At 49.0% G+C, this 19,919-nt stretch overlaps 1 protein-coding gene across 1 annotated transcript in view; it reads left to right on the top strand.

Annotated features, from left to right (window-relative positions):
• Positions 1–2,357: 2,357 nt before the first annotated feature.
• LOC137615007 (tafazzin-like) overlaps positions 2,358–19,919 on the top strand; it is a 96,897-nt gene continuing 79,335 nt past the window's right edge. The window contains exons 1-2 of the mRNA XM_068344641.1: positions 2,358–2,492; positions 4,090–4,312. Of these exons, the coding sequence (XP_068200742.1) occupies positions 2,442–2,492; positions 4,090–4,312 (274 nt within the window). The 5' untranslated portion in view covers positions 2,358–2,441. The remainder of the gene's footprint in view (positions 2,493–4,089; positions 4,313–19,919) is intronic.

Here is a 19,919-nt window from a genome sequence, read left to right as displayed (position 1 = left end):
CGCCCAATTTTCATAACTCCCATGTTATCTAAAGTTTTTGAACGGTCTTCTGGCAAAACGTCTAATTAGGTTTGCTGAAGGTAATGATCTGTATCCTAGCTTGTAATTTGGTTTTCGCAAAGGCCTTGGAGCATGTGATGCCCTTCTTACAATCTCCAATGCTCTACAGAAATCCCTTGATTGTAGTCAAGAGGTTCGTATGATTGGCCTTGATTTTAGTGCTGCCTTTGACCGTGTTAATCATGAGGCCCTTGTTTTCAAACTCAAACAGTTGAGAGTAGGTGGGTCGTTTCTTAGCATCATTGTTAAATTTATAAGTAATAGATCACAAAGAGTTGGTGTTGATGGGCACTATAGTGAGTATAGGAATGTGATATCTGGTATTCTTCAGGGTAGTGTTCTTGGCCCATTACTTTAAATACTATTTACACATGACATGTGGTTTATCCTAGAAAACAAGCTTGTTGCATATGCAGATAATGCTACTTTCTTTGCATCAATTCCATCTCCTGAATGTAGATCAGGGGTTGCTGAATCCCTCAACGGAGATCTAGCTAAAATTAGAGCATGGTGAAAATTATGGGGTATGAATTTGAATCCTAACAAAACTCAAAGAATGATTGTAAGTAAGTCAAGGACAGTGGCTCCTCAACATCCGGATCTCAGCATTGTATAACTTTTAAAATTTCAGGTGTGATTCTCGAGAGCAAATTTACTTTTGAGAAACACATTAGGTCTGTGTCTTCTCAAGTTACACAAAAAAATAGTTTATTGAGAATTCTTTTTTAAGGTTTTTGGTGATCAATTTATTCTGAAGAAGTGTTTTAATTCTTTCATTCTACCTTGTTTCGAGTATTGTTTTCCTGCCTGGTCTTCAGCTGCTGATTCTCATCTTAATTTGTTAGACAGGAACTTACGGTCTATTAAATTTCTTATTCCTGATCTAGATATTAATCTCTTGCACCGTCGTTCAATTAGTTCATTATGCATTTTGCATAAGATTTTTTTTTATAATTCTGACCATCCTGTACATTCAGACCTTCCCGGACAGTTCCATCCTGTCCGTAATACTAGGCATGCAGTTAATACTAAAAGTCAGGCCTTCTCCATCGTGAGGTTCAATACTACACAGTATTCTAGAAGTTTTATTCCAGCTGTGACCAATTTGTGGAAGGATCTTCCTGATTGGGTAGTTGAATCAGTAGAACTTCAAAAGTTCAAAGTTACAGCAAACGTTTTTATGTTGAAATGGCTGACATAAGTCCTTTTATAGTTTATATATGAAATATCTGTTTTAATGTTGTTAATGTTTTTAAGATATTTTATCTTAATTATTCATTACCTCTTATATCGTTTATTTATTTCGTTTCCCCACTGCACTATTTTTCCCTGTTGGAGCCCTTGAGCTTATAGCATCCTGCTTTTCCAACTAGGGTTGCAGCTTAGCTAATAATAATAATAATAATAATAATAATAATAATAATAATAATAATAATAATAATAATAAGACTTATAGGTTCAATTGAATCCACTGAAGAAGACAGTGGGTACAGGTGAAATATTTTAATGATCACGCTGAGAATTTCTGGAACTACGCAAGGTCCTATAAATATACTTGGAGTATATTTAAAGGACCATGGTGACACCAGAATAGTGCAACCTTCCAGTTCATCAGCAACTTGCTAGGATTGAAGTTGTCAGCCCCAGACAGCCGGGTGGTAAGCTGTAAGCAATTCACAGCCTATCAAATGAGAGCCAAGTGTTTAACTGCTCAGCCACTGTTGTACGTCCCTGTAATTGTATTTTTGAGATTATTCATAAATAACAAAGTAAAATCCACCTCTCTAGATATTAACCGTAGATAACGATAGGAAAATAAATTAAATCATTTTATGTGCATTTTGTATGATGATAGTGTTCAAGAGGATTAGGGTGAATTTGGTCATGATTATGCAAAATAGGGATAGGCCTATCTTGTGGTCTTGAGAGTTTCAGGGGGAAATTATTATCGATTTTGATATTGGCATTTGAATCGAAGAAAATAATTCTTCTAACAAGAGGTATTCCTATCGTTTTAAATGCAACACGTAACTCATATTACATAATTCTATTGATTCGTTATCTTATCGAATCTACACATCAAATCAATATTAGCCTGCTTCCGCTTTATCACAATCACATATCAGGCAGCTTTATAAACTTATTTCACATAATTATATTACTGGTTTCTTACACTTAATTAAAAAGAATAGGTAGAAATTTTGTTATCTCTTCTTTAACATAACAGCATTTTCTCCTCTGTGAATCGGACAACGAAACTGGCGCGTCGAACACTATCAGCTGACCTCGAGCATTGATAGGAACCAAATTTTGAAGTGTGCAGTTTATTGGGTGATTTCTTCCATAGGGGATAGGGTGGCTTGACTTCATTTTATTTCGGAATGGAGTGTGTGCCGCCTAAGCAAGAAGATATACCATTATGTATCGATGAGGTGAATTTAATTGGCCATAGTAATTTTCTAACGTTGATATACTGTAGGTGTTGCATTAAGATTACTGTGAAGTGCAAGCGTGCGTGCGCAGATTGTCCGGACCTTGTGTCCGGAAGGGGGCTCTTCCCAACTACTGTGAAGGTTTCTGTGGATAGTAGGGTTTCCGTACATTATATGACCAGAAAGGCAGCCCTTAAAGTAAAATTATCCCTCGACGCCACTTTATATGGACATCAAAATTGGACCCTTACAGAGAGCATCTCGGCTTAAATGTTGCCGACTTACTTTCGTAACAATTCTGGATAAATTTTCCGATGCCGTCCCTCATCCATTGCTGGCAGGTGAACAATGTTCTGAAAAAAAAAAAAATAAGGATGAAACATTTGATTAAACTTCATGTAGACCCTTCAAAGAACCAGGCGTTATTACCTATTAAGTTCGACCGAAATAATTTAGACGATAAGGAAATTAGGGTTAGTGCGTTATATACCGGTGAAATGTATTTATTTGATTGTACTTTAATTTTTTACTTTAATGTGATTTCTGAGCAGTTGTGTTTTGTCTGTTTTGATATTGAATAGTCCATAGATATAAATGAATGAAAATATATAAAATAGATTATTTAGAGGAGCTTGTGTATGCCTATTTAACCTTTAATTAATATTTTTCCTCTTGTACCAATTATCGTGTTTTTCACCAAGCTAAGCTTCTACCGTACATTGAAATGCCTAGAGTTGTTGATACTATAAATTTGAAAACAAATATTAGCCACTTTTATTCAAATAAAGTTGATGTTTACTAACTAATGCTGAGTAACTTCTGGAACTATCATTTGATTAAACTTGTAGAATTGTAAAACAGAAATAATGCCTGGCTCTGTAAAAGGAAAAAAAATCTATACAATTGCAATAGTGTTATGGTAAATCTTTTTGCGTTTTGTCCAATCCATAATAACAAGGAACAATTCATATTTCTATCAATTTATTATTGATTTTCTTATTATTACAGGGAGCGATCCATTCACATCATTTTTCTATTTTTGTTATTTTCAGATATACAGAATATAAATGTTTTTTTAATAGTCTCTCGTTGTCCAACACCAGAGATTTGTATTGCATCCCTTTAAAGGTATCCCTTGTGAAATAGACATTTATAAGTATATTTCTTTGTTTATGTGTAGAAATCACAGAAGCAGACACGTTATGAGCGTTAAAGATATATTATTCTTTGTCTATATACGTACTTGGAAATTGCATTCTTTGTTAATCAGGTTCGGGCCTCAGGGTTGAGGTATAGCTTTTGCAACGGCGCTTTTATTACTGTAATCGGGGAATGTATGTTAGATTTGAGCTTATCTTTCTTTTATACCATTTTCTTTTTTCAATATATCTTTCACTAAACAGAAATTATCCTTCTTTTTCAAGTCTTCTTTGAGGTTCTATAGCTCGATTAATTAATTTCTTGTTTATATATTTGGGAAGCCCGGTGGTTGAAACTGAGAAACACTACTTTTAGATAAACCTATTTTGTGAGGTAGAATTCCGTGTGTGGTTTGTTTACAAATTTCGTACGTAGAAACATTTCTACTCTTCCACAGACTAGTAGTGCTACAACGAACTCCGGCTTATCTTCCTACCAACAAGAGGAAGAAATGCAAGAGGTTAAAATACATCCGAAGGACGCCTCTGTGGGCAGTGAAAAACAATTTTCACTGAAACATGGCTGGCCTTTCCCCGATATGACGAATCCTCCGCTGTCTTTCAGAATTAGGAGTGCCATAGTTATCCCTTTGGTAGGAACGTTCAGCAAAATTCTTATGAGTAAGTGTTATAATAACTTGTGTACATTATAATATTCAAACTTACATAGTCTGTCTTTATAAAGTTATATTTTTGTGGTATTTGTTTGCAAGAGCGCGCTCTCCATTTACTCCAAAATTGTGCAGTCTGGCAGCTCTCCTCTTTTTGTACAGTAATTGGGTGGTTCTTTAAATACTGGGAAAGCAAAAAATAGCAAGATATGTTTCAAGAGGGGGTTGGAGGGGGGAGGGGTTGGTGGAGGAGGTACTAAGCGACCTGGAACCGACATCGTCAACAGAGTCAATCAAAGAGAAGTTCCTGACGTCAGCGTACATTTAGTATATATTCAAACTAGATACTAAATTAAAAATGGAGTAATTGCTCTAAAGTGTCACTATTTGTGAAATGTATATTTTATATTTGGTAAATGTTTTATATAAATCATATTAAAGTGTATTTTTGAAGAAACTCTATTGAGAATGACTAGTTTTGCCAGATGACGCTTTGCTACACTAACCCCATCTATTGATCACTGCCTAAGGATACCTGCCAATTTCCCGCCCATGAAACAGGGCTGGGAAGTCTGAGTCGAGGCCAATTTATGGACTAGAGGAGTCGGAGTTGGTAAAATTCCACTGACTCAAAAATGAAATTTTTGCGCTGGAGAAATATTCTCATTTGGTATCCTAAGTCACATTTTTTCAAAGTCGCTCAAAAAACGTTTCATATTACCTGCCGTTTTCTTTAACACCCTCTCGAATAATGGCAGTCACTGGGAAACACATAGCTCCTGCCATCTCTCTTCCATAAGCCAAACCAAAACAATAATATTATACATGCAATCGGCTATTCTCTCCACACACGAGTGTCTGGACATTAAAATTTATTTCATGATTAACTCTTCATTTAATCACCATTAGCCATTTAAAAGGTAGGAGTTGTTACTGATTCATTGTTTTATGCATCACGTATATGAATAATCTTAGAATTAAGTCATTATTTATATGTAAACATCGTGAAATGACGGGTGTTTTGATTACAGTTTCGTGTAGCGTAGGAAAAGCTGAATCCAAGAAATTACGTGAAATGTTTTCAATAAAACAATTACTTACTACACTAGTAGGCTGTATCGTTGTGTATCCAGTTCCCATGATAATGAATATTAGTCATGCCCTGTTATTCAGATGAGCGAATAAAAACTATTTTATAGGAAATATATATCGAAGAAATGAAGGCATAGCCTTATTTTTTTTAAATAGGAGTCGGAGTCAGAGTCGGTTCTAAAAAATTATAGGAGTCGGAGTCGGATGTTCAGAGTCCCGACTCCCCAGCCCTACCATGAAAACAGTCATACTGTGCAAAAATAGTCATTCTCATAAAAAGTTTCTTTAAAAAAATAAGATTTATTGTCAAGTATTTACCAATAAAAATATACAATTCACAAATAGCGACACTTTTGAGTAATTGATCCATTTTTAGTTGTTCCGTAACTGAAATACAAACCACGCTATTTGATTTGGGTAATTACTTTCGGCGTAGCTGAAATGACGAGCCATTAGAATTTTAACGAGGGTTTACTACCCCACCGCTAGTTAGCGGGGTGTAGGGAGGGTAGCTTGCTACCCCCCCCCCCCCTCACCCACACCTGTGCTGAGCTTACTTTGCTCTCGGCTCGGGTGGTTGTCGGACGTGTCCGCTGTCACCCTCGCCTTCTTTGACCGCCATTGCTAATCTTTTGTTTGCTTTTCCTTTGACAGAGTGTGTGTGAAGTTGGCCTCTGCGATGTGTAAGTGTCCTGGTTTACCTGACCGCCCATGTGGTACGTATATGTTGGCGGTCGAAACGGACCCCCACACCTTGTGTCCTTACTGTAGGGGCCAACGGTGTGATAAGAATAATGTGTGTGGTGAGTGTAGGGAGTGGTCTACCTCCCAGTGGGAGAAGTTTTCCCGGTGCTGGAAGAAGTCCAGGCGGGATATTTCTCCTTCGAAGGTTTCTTTGAAAGGAGAAAATCCCAAGGGCTCTTCTTCTTTGGTCCGAACCTCCTCCGAAGCTTCCACTTGATCGGTTTCTTCCGAGAAACTGTCGAGTGGTAGCGTAGGCTGTAGTTCTGTTGACCGATCTCGGGGTTTGGGAGAGAGAGTTGCCTCCCATAGCGAGGCAGCTCCTCCTCCCCCGGGGGAGGATTTAAATGTAAATTTGTTCCGTAACCGAAATACAAACCACGCTATTTACATTGGGTTTACTTTCGGCGTAGCTGAAATTGACGAGCCAATAGATTTTAACGAGGGTTAACTACCCCCCCCCCGCTATAGTCAATTTCTTTTAGCGATGCAGATTTGCACCGACTCGCAGCGGTGCCCTTTTAGCTCGGAAAAGTTTCCTGATCGCTGATTGGTTGGACGAGTTCATTCTAACCAATCAGCGATTAGGAAACTTTTCCGATCTAAAAGGGCACCGCTGCGAGTCGGTGCAAATCTGCCTTGATAAAAGAAATGGACTATAGTTAGCGGGGGTAGGGGAAGGGGTAGCCTGCTACCCCTCCCCCCCACACACTGGTGATTTGCTTCACTTCACTTTTGGCTCGGACGATGTGCAGACCTGTCTGTCTATCATCCTCGTTTTTGACAGCCTTAATCTTTTCTTTGCTTTTCCTCAGCTTTGTGTTTGAAGTTGGCCTCGCCCTTTGGTATTCATCATGCGCAAGTGCCCTGGGATCGCCGGCCGCCCTTGCGGTACCTTCATGTTGGCGGTGGATACCGATCCTCACACCCTTTGCCCGCAGTGTCGAGGCCGACGGTGTGATAGGGAAAATACATGTAGTGAGTGTAGGGAGTGGTCTGCCTCTCAGTGGGAGAGGTTTGCCCGCCGGCGTAAGAAGAAGTCCAAGAGAGACCGTTCTCCTTCGGGGGTTGCCTTGAAGGAGGAAGGCTCTCGAGACTCTTCTTCTGCCGCCCAAACCTCCTCCGAAGTTCCCCCTCGTCCGGCTTCTAGTGCGAGGCCGCCGAGTGGGAGCGCAGGCCCTTGTTCTGTTTCCCGACCTCGGTGTGCGGGAGAGGGCGTCGCCTCCCATAGTGGGGCGGCTCCCCCTCCTCCTCCGGGGGAGGATTTTGATAATGTTGATCCTGTATCTAATAATGATCTTTTTCAGCTTTGGGCTTCCTTGGGGCTTAAGGGCCTCCCCTCCAATGAAGCCCTGTTTGACCTTATTCAATTAGGGGCCGCTGTCAAGCAGTCGCCGGTGATAGCAGAGGTAGATCCTCTGTCTATCGTCGACGTTGTGGTGGCAGAGGCTTCCGACGGGTCTGGTCAAGCCTCTGCGGCTCCTGATGTTGATGACGTTGCTGAAGGCTCTCCTCCCCCTTTTGTACATCCTTCGGAGGGGGAAGGGGGTCCCACTGTCTCTCCTGCGGCTAAGTCTCCCCCTCGGGGGAGCGCTCTGACTGAGACTCCTCTTCGGAGGACTGATGATCCTGACGACCTCCCTCGTGGCCGCCTTCGCCGTAAGGCTCATCGTCCGCTTCGCCGCAAGGGCCTCCCGTCTCCCTATAAGGGTGTCAAGAGGCGCCTTTTCGAGTCTTCTCCTCCTCCGTCCTCCGATGGGGACTCTCCTCGCCGGGAGCAGACTGTAGCAGCCGCGTCCTTAGACCTCTCCGGGGATCGTTCACGTTCTCCCACGCCTTCCAGACCTTCCACTTCCTGTGCAGATGGCCAGCAGTCTTCTGATCTCGTCAGCTGACGGGCACCGGTCCCTTCGGGGCAAAGGGATGTCGCCCACGGTGTGGGTGCTTCCCTTGCGCGTCAGGGTTCCCCTGCGTGCCCTCCTGCGCGTTCACGCGTAGTAGCGCACCAGCGCTCTCCTGATCGCCAGCGCTCTCCTGATCGCCAGCGCTCTCCTGTTCGCCAGCGCTCTCCTGATGGTCAACGCCCCACTGCTCGCCAGCGCTCTCCTATGGAAAACGAACATCCTCCTGTTTCTGCTGCGCGCCCAGCGTGCCAACGGTCTCCTGAGCGCACTAGATCTCCTGCTCGTCAACGCGCACCTGCGCTTCCAGTTCCTGACACGCACCATGTGCGCCCACGTGCCCTAGAACTCCGGTTCGGGACATGGGCAAGGACTCAACGTCTCCTCGCCCTCGCGATCTTGCTCGTCAGCTTTCTCCTGCGCAGCATTGCTGCGCGGTTTCCTGCGCGTACATCCAGAGTTCCTGCACGCCCACGCGCCTCCTCTTCCTGAGCCCACTCGCGAGCGTTCGCCTTTGCGCATCGCGCCGATAGCTCCTGCACAATCTTCTACGCGTCGTCTTCCTTCTCGCCAGCGTTCTCCAGCGCGCCAGCGATCTCCGACGCGTCAACGTTCTCCTGCTCGTCAGCGATCTCCTGCGCATCAACGGTCACCAGCGCTCCCCTGAGCTCCGGCGATCTCCAGACCGCCCTCGTGATCCATCGCCTGCGCGCAAGCGCTCTCCTACGCGTCAGCGCCCAGCGGATCTGGAGAGACATAGGACTCCTGCGATCAGCTCGCCCACGCGCGGTCGCTCGCCTGCGCGTTCTACGCGCCATCGCTTGCCAACGCGCCACCACGCGCCATCGCTCGCCTGCGGGCCAGCGTTCGCCAACGCGCCATCGATCACCGACTCGCCATCGCTCGCCCACGCGTCACAGGTCTCCAGGACACTATCGTTCCCCTGCTCGGTCCCCTGGCCCTCAGCGGTCGCTAGTGCGTGATCGCTCCCGCGCGCCCGTTTGCTAGTGCGTGATCGCTCCCGCGCGCCCGTTTGCTAGTGCGTGATCGCTCCCGCGCTCGTTTGTCTCCACGCGATTGTGCGCCCGCACTCCAACAGCCCCTCGCGCGCGACTCTTTTGTATCGCCCCCGCGCGAGCGTCAGCACGACCCCCGTTCGTGTCGGGTTCCGCAGCTCGCGGCAGCAGCAGGGACGTGTATCGCCAGGTCGCAGTCGGGATCGCCTCCGCCTAAGCGCAGGTCTCTTTTGCAGGACAAGGAAGGACCTTCGGAGAGGTCAAGACAACTTTCTTCCCCTTCTTTTTTGCAGGCAGGTCCAGTGGTGTCCACTCCGAAGGATCGCCCGATCCCCTTCCCTCCAGCGGGAATTTCGGACTCTGTGTCCGTGTCTCGGCAGTCTTGGTTTGGTCCTCTGATGCGGGCGCTAGTGAAGGCTATGAAGCCGGCACTCGCCGATCTAGGACACAAGCCAACGACGGCCTCGCCCCTGCTGAAGAGAAGGAGAGGAGTGGACTTCGTGGTGACTTCTCCCAGGGAGAAGTTGGTTCCTAAGAGGTCCGTCAGGAAGGCTCCGTCCCATTCGCAGTCGTTTTCTCCTTCTCCCGTAGACGAGGCCTTTCCATCCTCAGGAGAGTCCTGTGAGGCGGCGGTCTCCTCCTCGGCACCAAGGGGGGAGTCACTTCCTCGTAGAGGAGAATCGTCTCGCGTCGAAGGTGCCTACCAGACCTCTTTGCTGGAGTCTTGTATCCCGCCCAGGAGGGAACCCAAGGACTCCAAGACGATGCCGAAGTCTTCTTCACGAATTCGTCAGGAACCAGCCAGACCCCGGGAGAACGTCCACGTGTCTCCCCAGGAAGAGCTTCCTGGGACAGGAGACTTAGCTGCCAGTCCGCAGGAAGGAGAGCAGCAGGAGTCTGAGCATGCCTTCTGGCAGGTCTTGGGCCTGATGAGACAGCTCAACGGGTTCATGGACCCTGTGATCGCCCCCGTGAAGGCAAGGACACGGTCCTGGACCAGGTCTATGGAACTCAGAAGCCCCCAAAGGCCAGCGCGGTTCTGCCCTGGTCCCAGGGGGTGAAGAGTGCCAGAGCCAGGGCCAACGCTCAGCTCGCAGTACTCGCTTCCTCCAGTCATTCCTCTGCCGGGAACAAACTCCTCCCACCTCCTCGTCTCCAGCAGAGGAGGTATTTTGAGATCATGGGGGAGTCTAGCCTCGCTCTTCCCCTCCACCAATCGGTGGAAGAGCTTACTAGGGGAGTTGCGCTTGAGAAGCTCTCCGCCCGGCAGGTGACGTTCTCGGCGTCGGAGATCCTGAGCCATGAGAAGGTCGCGAAGTGTGCCATGCAGGCCACTTCGTGGCTGGATGTCTGGCTAGGTTCTCTGGGCATCCTATTGCGCTCCGAGGATCTGTCTAAGGAGAGCAATAGGAAGGCCCTGGAGACATTAATCCTCTCGGGCACTCGGTCCATCAAGTTCCTGGCACATCAGGTTACCAACCTGTGGGCCAACTCGGTGCTGAAGCGTCGTGATGCGGTGACCGAGAAGATCCATCCGAAAGTCCCCGCCGTGGATGTCTGCAGGCTCAGACACTCCTCCCTCCTTGGGGGGAATTTGTTTTGAGCCCCAAGATATGGAACGAACAGTTGAGAGGTGGAGGAAGTCTAGCCAGGACCCCCTCCTCCAAAGGGCCCTTGCATCTTGGCCCTACAAGCCTCCAGCTCCGCAGCAACATCAGCAGCAGCCTCGCAAGACACCGAAGTAGGCGCCGGCAGCTAAGAAAGTGGTGTCTAAGGCCCAGCCATTTCCTGCCAAGGACAAGAGGGGCGGTAAGTCCTCCAGGGGAGGCAAGAATCCTAGAGGGAGCGGCCGCGGCCGCAAACACTAGGAGTGGCAGTCCCCCCGCGTGTCCACCTGTGGGGGGATGCCTTCAAAGTTGCGTGCACAGGTGGCAGCAACATGGGTCCGATGCTTGGACGGTCTCCGTGATCGGCCAAGGGTATCGCGTCCCATTCACGACATCTCAACCTCCCCTGACAGCGAATTCAGTGTCGTTGGGCTCCTATGCCATGGGATCGGCGAAGGGGCTAGCCCTTCGGGCAGAAGTCGAGACCATGCTCAAGAAGGATGCTCTCCAGGAGGTCGTCGACGGCTCCCCAGGCTTCTTCAGTCGACTCTTTCTTGTAAAGAAGGCGTCTGGAAGCTGAAGACCCGTCATCGACCTCTCAGCTCTGAACAAGTTTGTCAAGCAAACTCCGTTCAGTATGGAGACAGCGGACACGGTCAGACTTGCGGTGAGACCACAAGACTTCATGTGCACACTGGATCTGAAGGACGCGTACTTCCAGATCCCAATTCATCCGTCCTCCAGGAAGTACTTGAGATTCAGCCTAGACAGCAGAACCTACCAGTTCAAGGTGCTGTGCTTCGGTCTCTCCACAGCACCTCAGGTGTTCACCAGAGTGTTTACCCTGATTTTGTCTTGGGCGCACAGGAACGGCCTCCATCTCTTCCGTTATCTGGATGACTGACTGATCCTAGCAGACTCGGGGTCGACCCTTCTTCGACACCGAGACAGGCTTCTGGGACTTTGCCAGGATCTGGGGATCTTGGTAAATCTCGAGAAGTCCTCTCTGCAGCCGCCCCAACGACTGGTTTATCTGGGTATGTTGTTAGACACCAATTTCCACAAAGCCTTTCCATCAGACAACAGGATAGCAAGGCTGAGGAGGGTGGCGGAACCCTTACTCAGGCGGGAAGAGCTTCCTGCCCAATCGTGGTTGCGTCTCTTAGGTCACCTGTCCTCCCTGGCTCGTCTGGTTCCAAACGTCCGTCTCAGGATGAGATCCCTGCAGTGGCGGCTCAAGTCCCGGTGGAATCAAGGATCCGATTCCCCGGACTTTCTGGTCCCGATAGGACCCTCGGAACAGGCGGACCTGCGGTGGTGGCTGGTCAATGAGAACCTGCGAAAGGGAGTGGATCTTCTCGTCCTCCCCCCGGAATTGACACTGTTTTCGGACGCGTCAAAAGAAGGGTGGGGGGCTCACATTCTGAACCAGAGGACCTCAGGCCTTTGGTCAGAATCAGAAAAGTACCTGCACATCAACCTGCTAGAAATGAAGGCCGTTTTCCTGGCTCTTCAACAGTTCCAACGGACCCTGGCAGGTCACTCCGTGGTGGTGATGAGCGACAACACCACGGTAGTGGCTTATATCAACAAGCAGGGAGGTACTTTTTCGCATCAGCTATCCCATCTTGCAGTACTGTAGAGATTCTGAGGTGGACCGAAGTCCACTCGATAACACTATCAGCTCGCTTCATTCCTGGCAAGAGGAATGTGCTCGCCGACAGTCTGAGCAGAGCTTCGCAGATAGTGAGTACTGAGTGGTGTTTGGATCCTCAGATAGCCAACAAAGTCCTGACTTTGTGGGGTTCCCCGACGGTGGATCTGTTCGCGACAGCTTTGAATTTCAAACTGCCCCTGTACTGCTCCCCAGTCCCGGAACCCAAGGCACTCTGGCTAGATGCCTTCCAACAACGGTGGGACAACATCGACGTGTACGCCTTCCCACCGTTCTGTCTGATGAGAAGGGTGCTCAACAAGACCAGACTATCGGTCAACTTGTCGATGACTCTGATAGCTCTGCTATGGCATCACGCGGAATGGTTCCCGGACCTTCTGCAGCTTCTGACGGAGCTCCCGAGAGAGCTTCCCCCACGACACGAGCTACTCAGACAGCCACATTGCAACATCTTCCACAAAGCCGTAGCCTCGGTTCGGCTTCACGCCTGGAGACTGTCCAGCGTCTCCTCACGGAGAGAGGCTTTTCGCAACAGGTTGCAGAGAGGATGTCTCGGCACCTGCGAAAGTCCTCTGAGGGAGTCTACCAGGCGAAGTGGAGAGTCTTCTGTGGTTGGGGTCGTGGGAGGGGTATCTCTCCACTCGATGCCACTATTCCAGCAATAGCGGAGTTTCTCGCTTATTTGCGGGAGGAAATGCGCCTTTCGGTCTCAGCGGTGTAAGGCTATCGCTCAGCCTTGAGCTTGGCTTTTAGGCTGAAAGGAGTGGACATCTCTTCCTCGCTGGAACTCTCTTTACTCATACGTAGCTATGAGCTTACCTGCCCTCAGTCGGAAGTGAGACCTCCTCCGTGGAACGTGGTTTGGGTTCTCAGGGCTCTTAAGAGACCTCCCTCGAACCATTACGCCAGGCCTCTGATCGCCACCTGTCTTGGAAGACGGCTTTCCTGCTCGCGTTGGCCTCTGCCAAACGAGTTAGTGAACTCCATGGTCTCTCGTACGATGTCGCCCATTCAAGGGGATGGGGGGAGGTAACGTTCAGGTTCGTCCCTGGGTTTGTTGCCAAGACTCAGAACCCTGGAGTGCCGGACCCACGGTTCGACTCTTTCAGAGTCACGAGTCTCCGTTCTGTAACAAGTGACCCAGACCAGCTGCTATTATGTCCAGTGAGGAGTCTGAGGTGTTACTTGAAGAGAACAGCTGCAGTTCGTCCTCAGGTGCAAGCATTGTTTGTTAGCACAGGTAGGACGAAGAGGAGGGTCACCAAGAACACCATCTCGGCTTGGATTCGAAGGGTTATCCATCACGCCTTGAATCTGGACCCTCCTCCGTCACGTCGCCCTAGGGCACACGACGTCAGGGGCATCGCTACGTCCCTGGCCTTCAAGAGAAACTTCTCTGTGATGCAGGTGCTTCAAGCTGGGGTCTGGAAGCGTCAGACAACCTTCACGGCCCACTACCTGCAGGACGTGACCCACAGGAGCCTCGATACTTTTTCTATCGGCCCTGTGGTGGCTGCACAACAGCTGGTCTAGCCTCAGGCTCCTTTATGGACAGGTAGCAGTAAGTTGAGGGCGTTGTTACCCGGTTTTAGTCTGCGTGAATGAAAGTATGTCAGGCCCTTACTTCTTTCTTCATCCTCCCCTCTCTTGGGGAAGCAGCATCCTGGTCTCCGCATAGCTGACCTCAACCTCTGCAAGTAAACTATGCTTCCTTGTGCTCCTAGTATTAAGCTTAATACTGGCGCGTCCCCCATACCCTGACGAGGTGGTATTGGGAACGTCCTATCCTGGATTCCTATCTAAAGGTCTCAAGGTCGACTTCATAGGACGAGTCACGCTCTTTCCTCCGCACACAACTTATGTAGGCCACACGTTCCTTGCGGAGCAAGGAACTTGTGAGGTGCAAGGACTCCTTTTCTCGAGTGCTACTCACTTGGAGTTGGAGTCCCCGGGTAAAGCCAAAGTCAGTAAGGCTGGGGACTTTCCACCCTTCCTAAGGGGTAAGTCACCCAATGTAAATAGCGTGGTTTGTATTTCGGTTACGGAACAAATGACAAATTCGGAGATAATTTGTATTTTTCCTAACCATACAAACCTTAGCTATTTACACATATTTGCCCGCCATGCCTGTCCCCCAAGTCAAGTCCTACCTCTAAGTGAAATGAAGCAAATCACCGGTGTGTGTGTGTGTGTGTGTGTGTGGGGGGGGGTTTAGCAGGCTACCCCTTCCCCTTCCCCCGCTAACTAGCACGGGGGTAGTTAACCCTCGTTAAAATCTATTGGCTCGTCAATTTCAGCTACGCCGAAAGTAAACCCAATGTAAATAGCTAAGGTTTGTATGGTTAGGAAAAATACAAATTATCTCCGAATTTGTCATGTTACTAATAATGATTTGTTGCAGCTTTGGGCTTCCTTGGGGCTTGAGGGTTCGCCCTCCAAGGAAGCCTTGTTTGACATGATCAGGTTGGGGGCAGCTGTCAAACAATCGCCGACTTTAGCAGAGGTTGATCCTTTGTCTATCGTCGACGTTGTTGTGGCAGAGTCTTCCGATGAGTTGTATCAAACCTCTGCTCCTGATGTTGCTGATGTAGCTGAAGGCTTAGTTCCCCCCTCCGAACATCTTTCGAGGGAGGAACTAAGTCCAACGGTCTCTCCTGCTGGTGATTCTCCCCCTCGGGGGAGTTCACTCACAGAGACTCCTCTTCGGAGGAATGCTGATGGTCAGCCTGCTGACCCCACGGCCCCCAGAGGGCATATAAGGCGTAAAGCCCGCCTTCCTTCACCTCACAAGGGTGTTAGGAGGCGCCTCTTCGGTTCATCATCTCCGCAGTCCGCCGCAGAGGAACCTCGCCGTCGTTTGCAGACTCTACCAGCTACATCCCTGGACCTCTCCGCAGATTGTTCACGATCTCCTTCGGTGGAAGGTCGTCCTTACAAAGGACACGCCGACTTTCCACCCGCCAGACCTGCTGACCTGCCGTCGCCGTTCCTGGCCGCTGACGCGCTGTGGGCGCCTACTCACCCTGATGTTAAACGGGCAACGGTCCCTTCGGGGCACAAGGGACTTTCACACAAAATTGTGTCTAAGTCCCTTACGAGCCAGGTATCCCCTGCGCCCCAACGTTCACCTGCGCGCAAGCACTCGCCTGCTGTTGATCCTGTTTTAGCGTGCCAGCGCTCACCTGTTCGCCAGCGCGCTGCTGCGCGCCCGTTCTCCTGCGCGCCAGCGCTCGCCTACGCGCCGGTGCTCTCCTGCGCGCCAGCGCTCGCTTGCGCGCCCGTTCTCCTGCGCGCCAGCGCTCGCCTACGCGCCGGTGCTCTCCTGCGCGCCAGCGCTCGCTTGCGCGCCAACGATCTCCTGCGCGCCCACGATCTTCTGATCTGGGCGCAAAGGGGAAGATAACCTCTTCCCCTGCTCTCCAGCGCTCTCCAACGCGCCATCAATCGCCGACGCGCCACCGGACCCCACCTGCTCGCCATTCTTCACCTGCGCGCGATGGCGCGCAGTCTCCGACGTGCGCCCACGCGCACCTATACAACCAGATGTGCGCTCTCATGCGCACCCGCGCGCAAGGGATATATCTCCTGCGCGCGCCCAATGTTATCACCCTTCGCGCGCGCGAGCGCTCATCCAGCCTCCTGCTGTGTGCCATTGCCCTCGCGCGCGCGAACATTCTCCCCCGAGCGACCCAGGCCAAATCCTATCGCGCGAGCACCAGCGCGATCCCATGCGCGAGGCTGCAGGACACCGCGCGGCCAGGTCATCATCATTGCATCCCCCCCCTGCAAGCGCAGAACAGTGCGTTCGCCGGAGGGAAGAAGGATTCCAGATAGGTCCAGGAACTTTTCTCCTTCTTCTTTTCAGGCAGACCCTCCTTTGGTAACTCCTCCTAGGGATCGAACGATCCCCTTCCCTCCAGAGGGAGTGTCTGACAGTGCAGCTGTCAGTCAGCAGCCCTGGTTTGGGTCCTTAGTCAGAGCGGTCATGCAGGCTTTTAAGCCTGTTCTCTCTGAGCTGGGCCACAAATCAGTGGCAGCTTCGACTCCCCTGAAGAGAAAGAGAGGAGTATCTGACGTGGTGACTTCTCCAAGGGCGAAGCTGACTCCTCGTAAGTCTTTGAGGAAGGCTTCCTCACCCCCCCAGACTTTCACTCCCTTTCCTTCGGACGAAGGTTTCCCGTCCTCAGGGGAGTCACGCGAAGTGAGGCATTCCCACATCGCACCAATGAGGGAAACCCCACCTCGTGCAGGGAAGTCTTCTCGGGTAGGGGTGGAGAAGAGCCTCCCACCATCATTGTTGGAGTCCTGCATCCCTCCCAGGAGGGAGTCGAAGGACTCCTAGACTTTACCGAAGTCATCCTCAATGATTAGACCAGAGCCAGCCAAGCCCTCGGAGAACGTCCACGAGTCCCCCCAAGAAGAGCCTTTGGGGATAGGAGACTTCGCTGCTAGCCCTTCTGGAGGAGAGCTACAGGAATCAGACCATGCGTTCTGGCAAGTTCTGACCCTTATGAGGAATCTCAATGGGTTCGCGGATCCAGAGATTCCCCTCGTGAGGGCAAGGACACGGTCTTGGACCGAGTCTTTGGTACTCAAAAACCCTCAAAGGCCAGCGCGGCCTTGCCCTGGTCTCAAGGGGTTAAGAATGCCAGAGACAAGGTCGAAGGCCAGCTCTCCGAGCTTGCCTCCTCCAGCCGATCCAGCGCCGGTAACAAACTCCTCCCGCCTCCTCGTGTCCATCAGAGGAGGTACTTTGACATCATGGAGGAGACTTGTTTAGCTCTTCCCTTACACCACTCTTTGGAAGAGCTTACCAGGGGAGTCCCTCTAGAGAGAGACTCCAACCGGCAAGTATTGTTCTCGGCTACGGAGATCCTTAGCCAGGAGAAGGTGGCGAAGTGTGCCATGCAGGCAACTTCGTGGCTGACCATCTGGCTAGAGTCTCTGGGCATCCTGATACGATCTGAGGACTTGTCCAAAAAGAGTAACAGGAAGGCCATGGACACCTTTTTACTCTCGGGAACTCGTACCATCGAGTTTCTAGGCCAGCAAGTCTCGAACTTGTGGGCTAATACCATCTTGAAAGGTCGAGATGCGGTGTCTGAGAGATTCCACCAAAAGGTCCCCAGTACCGAGATCAGCAAGCTCAGACATTCTTCCATCTTGGGGAAGAATTTGTTCAAGCCTAAGGACGTGGAGCAGGCGGCTGAGAGGTGGAGGAAGTCCAACCAGGACTCTCTCCTACATAGTGCTTTAACATCGAAGCCCTATAAACCTCCAGCAACCCAGCAACGACGTCCTACCAAGACCACGAAACCGGCAGCTACAGCGAAGACAATGGTGTGGAAGCCCTTTCCTGTCAAGGACAAGAAAGGCAAAAAGTCCTCCAGGGGAGGAAAGAATCCTAGAGGGAGTGGCCGAGGCCGCAAACGCTAGGATTGGCAGTCCCCCTGCATGTCGACCAGTGGGGGGATGCCTACAAAGTTGCGCAAACAGGTGGCAGCAACTCTGGGCCGATTCCTGGACGATTTCCGTAATCAGTCAGGGATATCGCGTCCCGTTCACATCTCTACCTCCCATGACAGCGAATCCAGTGTCGTTGAGCTCCCTTGCCATGGGATCGACAAGGGAGCAAGTCCTTCGGGTATGAGTCGAGACCATGTTGAAGTAGGGCACTCTCCAAGAGGTCGTCGACGGGTCCCCAGGCTTCTTCAGTCGACTCTTTCTTGTAAAGAAGGCGTCTGGAGGCTGGAGACCAGTCATCGACCTCTCAGCTCTGAACAGGTTTGTCAAGCAGACCCCGTTCAGCATGGAGACCGCAGACACGGTCAGACTTGCAGTGAGACCGCAAGACTTCATGTGTACACTGGACCTGAAGGACGCGTACTTCCAGATCCCAGTCCATCCGTCTTCAAGGAAGTACTTAAGATTCAGCCTAGACAACAAGATCTACCAGTTCAAGGTGCTGTGTTTCGGTCTCTCCACAGCACCTCAGGTTTTCAGCAGAGTGTTCACCCTAATATCGTTGTGGGCACACAGGATCGGCATCCGTCTCCTCCGTTATCTGGACGACTGATTGTTCTAGAGAGAGAGAGGCTTCAGCCTTTCAGACCCACTGGTTTTGCTATGACACACCCCTGGCTCCTCTCACAGACAGCCGTAAGCGGGCACAAACCACGCCCATCGGGGCGGAGCAACCAGAGACATGTGAGTTGACAGGAACCAAACCGCCATATTTGAAGTTGACAGGACACAGGTAACACCTGTCACACCTCTCCATTACTACAACCCTCCCCTAAGTATTGTTACGAGGGACAACGACTTAATCAACCAATTAAAATGTCCAAAAAAGTCGTAGTATCAGCAGATGTGCATAATCTTAGCGAAACTAGCGATGATGACCATATTCTACCGGCACAACCCAAAAAGAAGAGATGTCCCGAAATGGAAGAAACCAGGCAGGAACCTTCCAACAGTGAAATTCTTCAATTGTTATTATTACAGAATCAAACATTAATGAAACTAGTGGAAAAAGGGTAAGGTTTAATATTCTGTTTTTATATAAAAACCTCTTGGATAGCAGCGGATATAGACTGATGACGTCACAAGCATGGCAGTAAAAGGTAAACAATGAGCCGGAACAGACCGTGCGGTAGTGATAATCGTAAAAGTTTGAAAATAGATAAATTTCGAGACCGAAGTACATTAGCATATACTGTACAGTGGTACCTCTACATACGAATTTAATCCGTTCCAGAACCAACTTCGGATGTAGAAAATGTTCGGATGTCGAAACAAATTTTCCCATAAGAATACATTGAAATAGGATTAATCCGTGGTTGAGCCCAAAAACCTATGATAACTTCTTAATAAACTACTACACACAATTTTCCCATGAGAATAATGAACACTAAATTAGATAATAGACATGTAAATAAGAAGAATAGACATGTAAATAAGAAGAATTAGCAAAAAATGATATATAAGTAACGGGTTTTTAGCGTCACTTTACCTTAGAAACTCCAGCGCAGGTGTTGTTAGTCTTGCAACGCAGAGAGGAGACGGACGGGCGGCGAGGAGGTAGAGAGGTTAACTACGATAAACGTACACTACCGTAACCTATTCTAACTTACACTAAGTGAACTTTAACATAACTTAGCTTATTTTTTTTTTATTTTTATATTTTATATTTTTTTTTACATTTTCTTTGTTTCTTTTTGATGGTTACGTAATTTTAATCACTTTCACTCTCTACATTTAAAATTGACTGAATTTCTTTCGCTTCACTCTTTTCCGTTTTCTTTGTTTCACTTTCTTCCGCTTCACTCTTTGCCGTTTTCTTCGAATCACTTACATCCTCTTCATCACGAGTTCGCTTCGCAGTTTTTTTAAAGAAATTATCGATAGATAATTGCTTGGTACGGCTTTTCAGAATGTTTCGAAAGTGAGTTAGGCAAACATCATCGAATTGAGAAACTACACGACAAACCTGCAATTTCTTTGGATGGTATTTGTCGATGAAGTCGACCACGTCTTGATATTTTCCTAACACCTCTTTTATTTGCGCCGAACCTAACACATGTTC

The sequence above is a fragment of the Palaemon carinicauda genome, chromosome 21, assembly GCF_036898095.1.
Source record: "Palaemon carinicauda isolate YSFRI2023 chromosome 21, ASM3689809v2, whole genome shotgun sequence".
NCBI classification, from domain to species: domain Eukaryota; kingdom Metazoa; phylum Arthropoda; class Malacostraca; order Decapoda; family Palaemonidae; genus Palaemon; species Palaemon carinicauda.
This window is presented reverse-complemented; position numbering and strand designations above follow the sequence as displayed.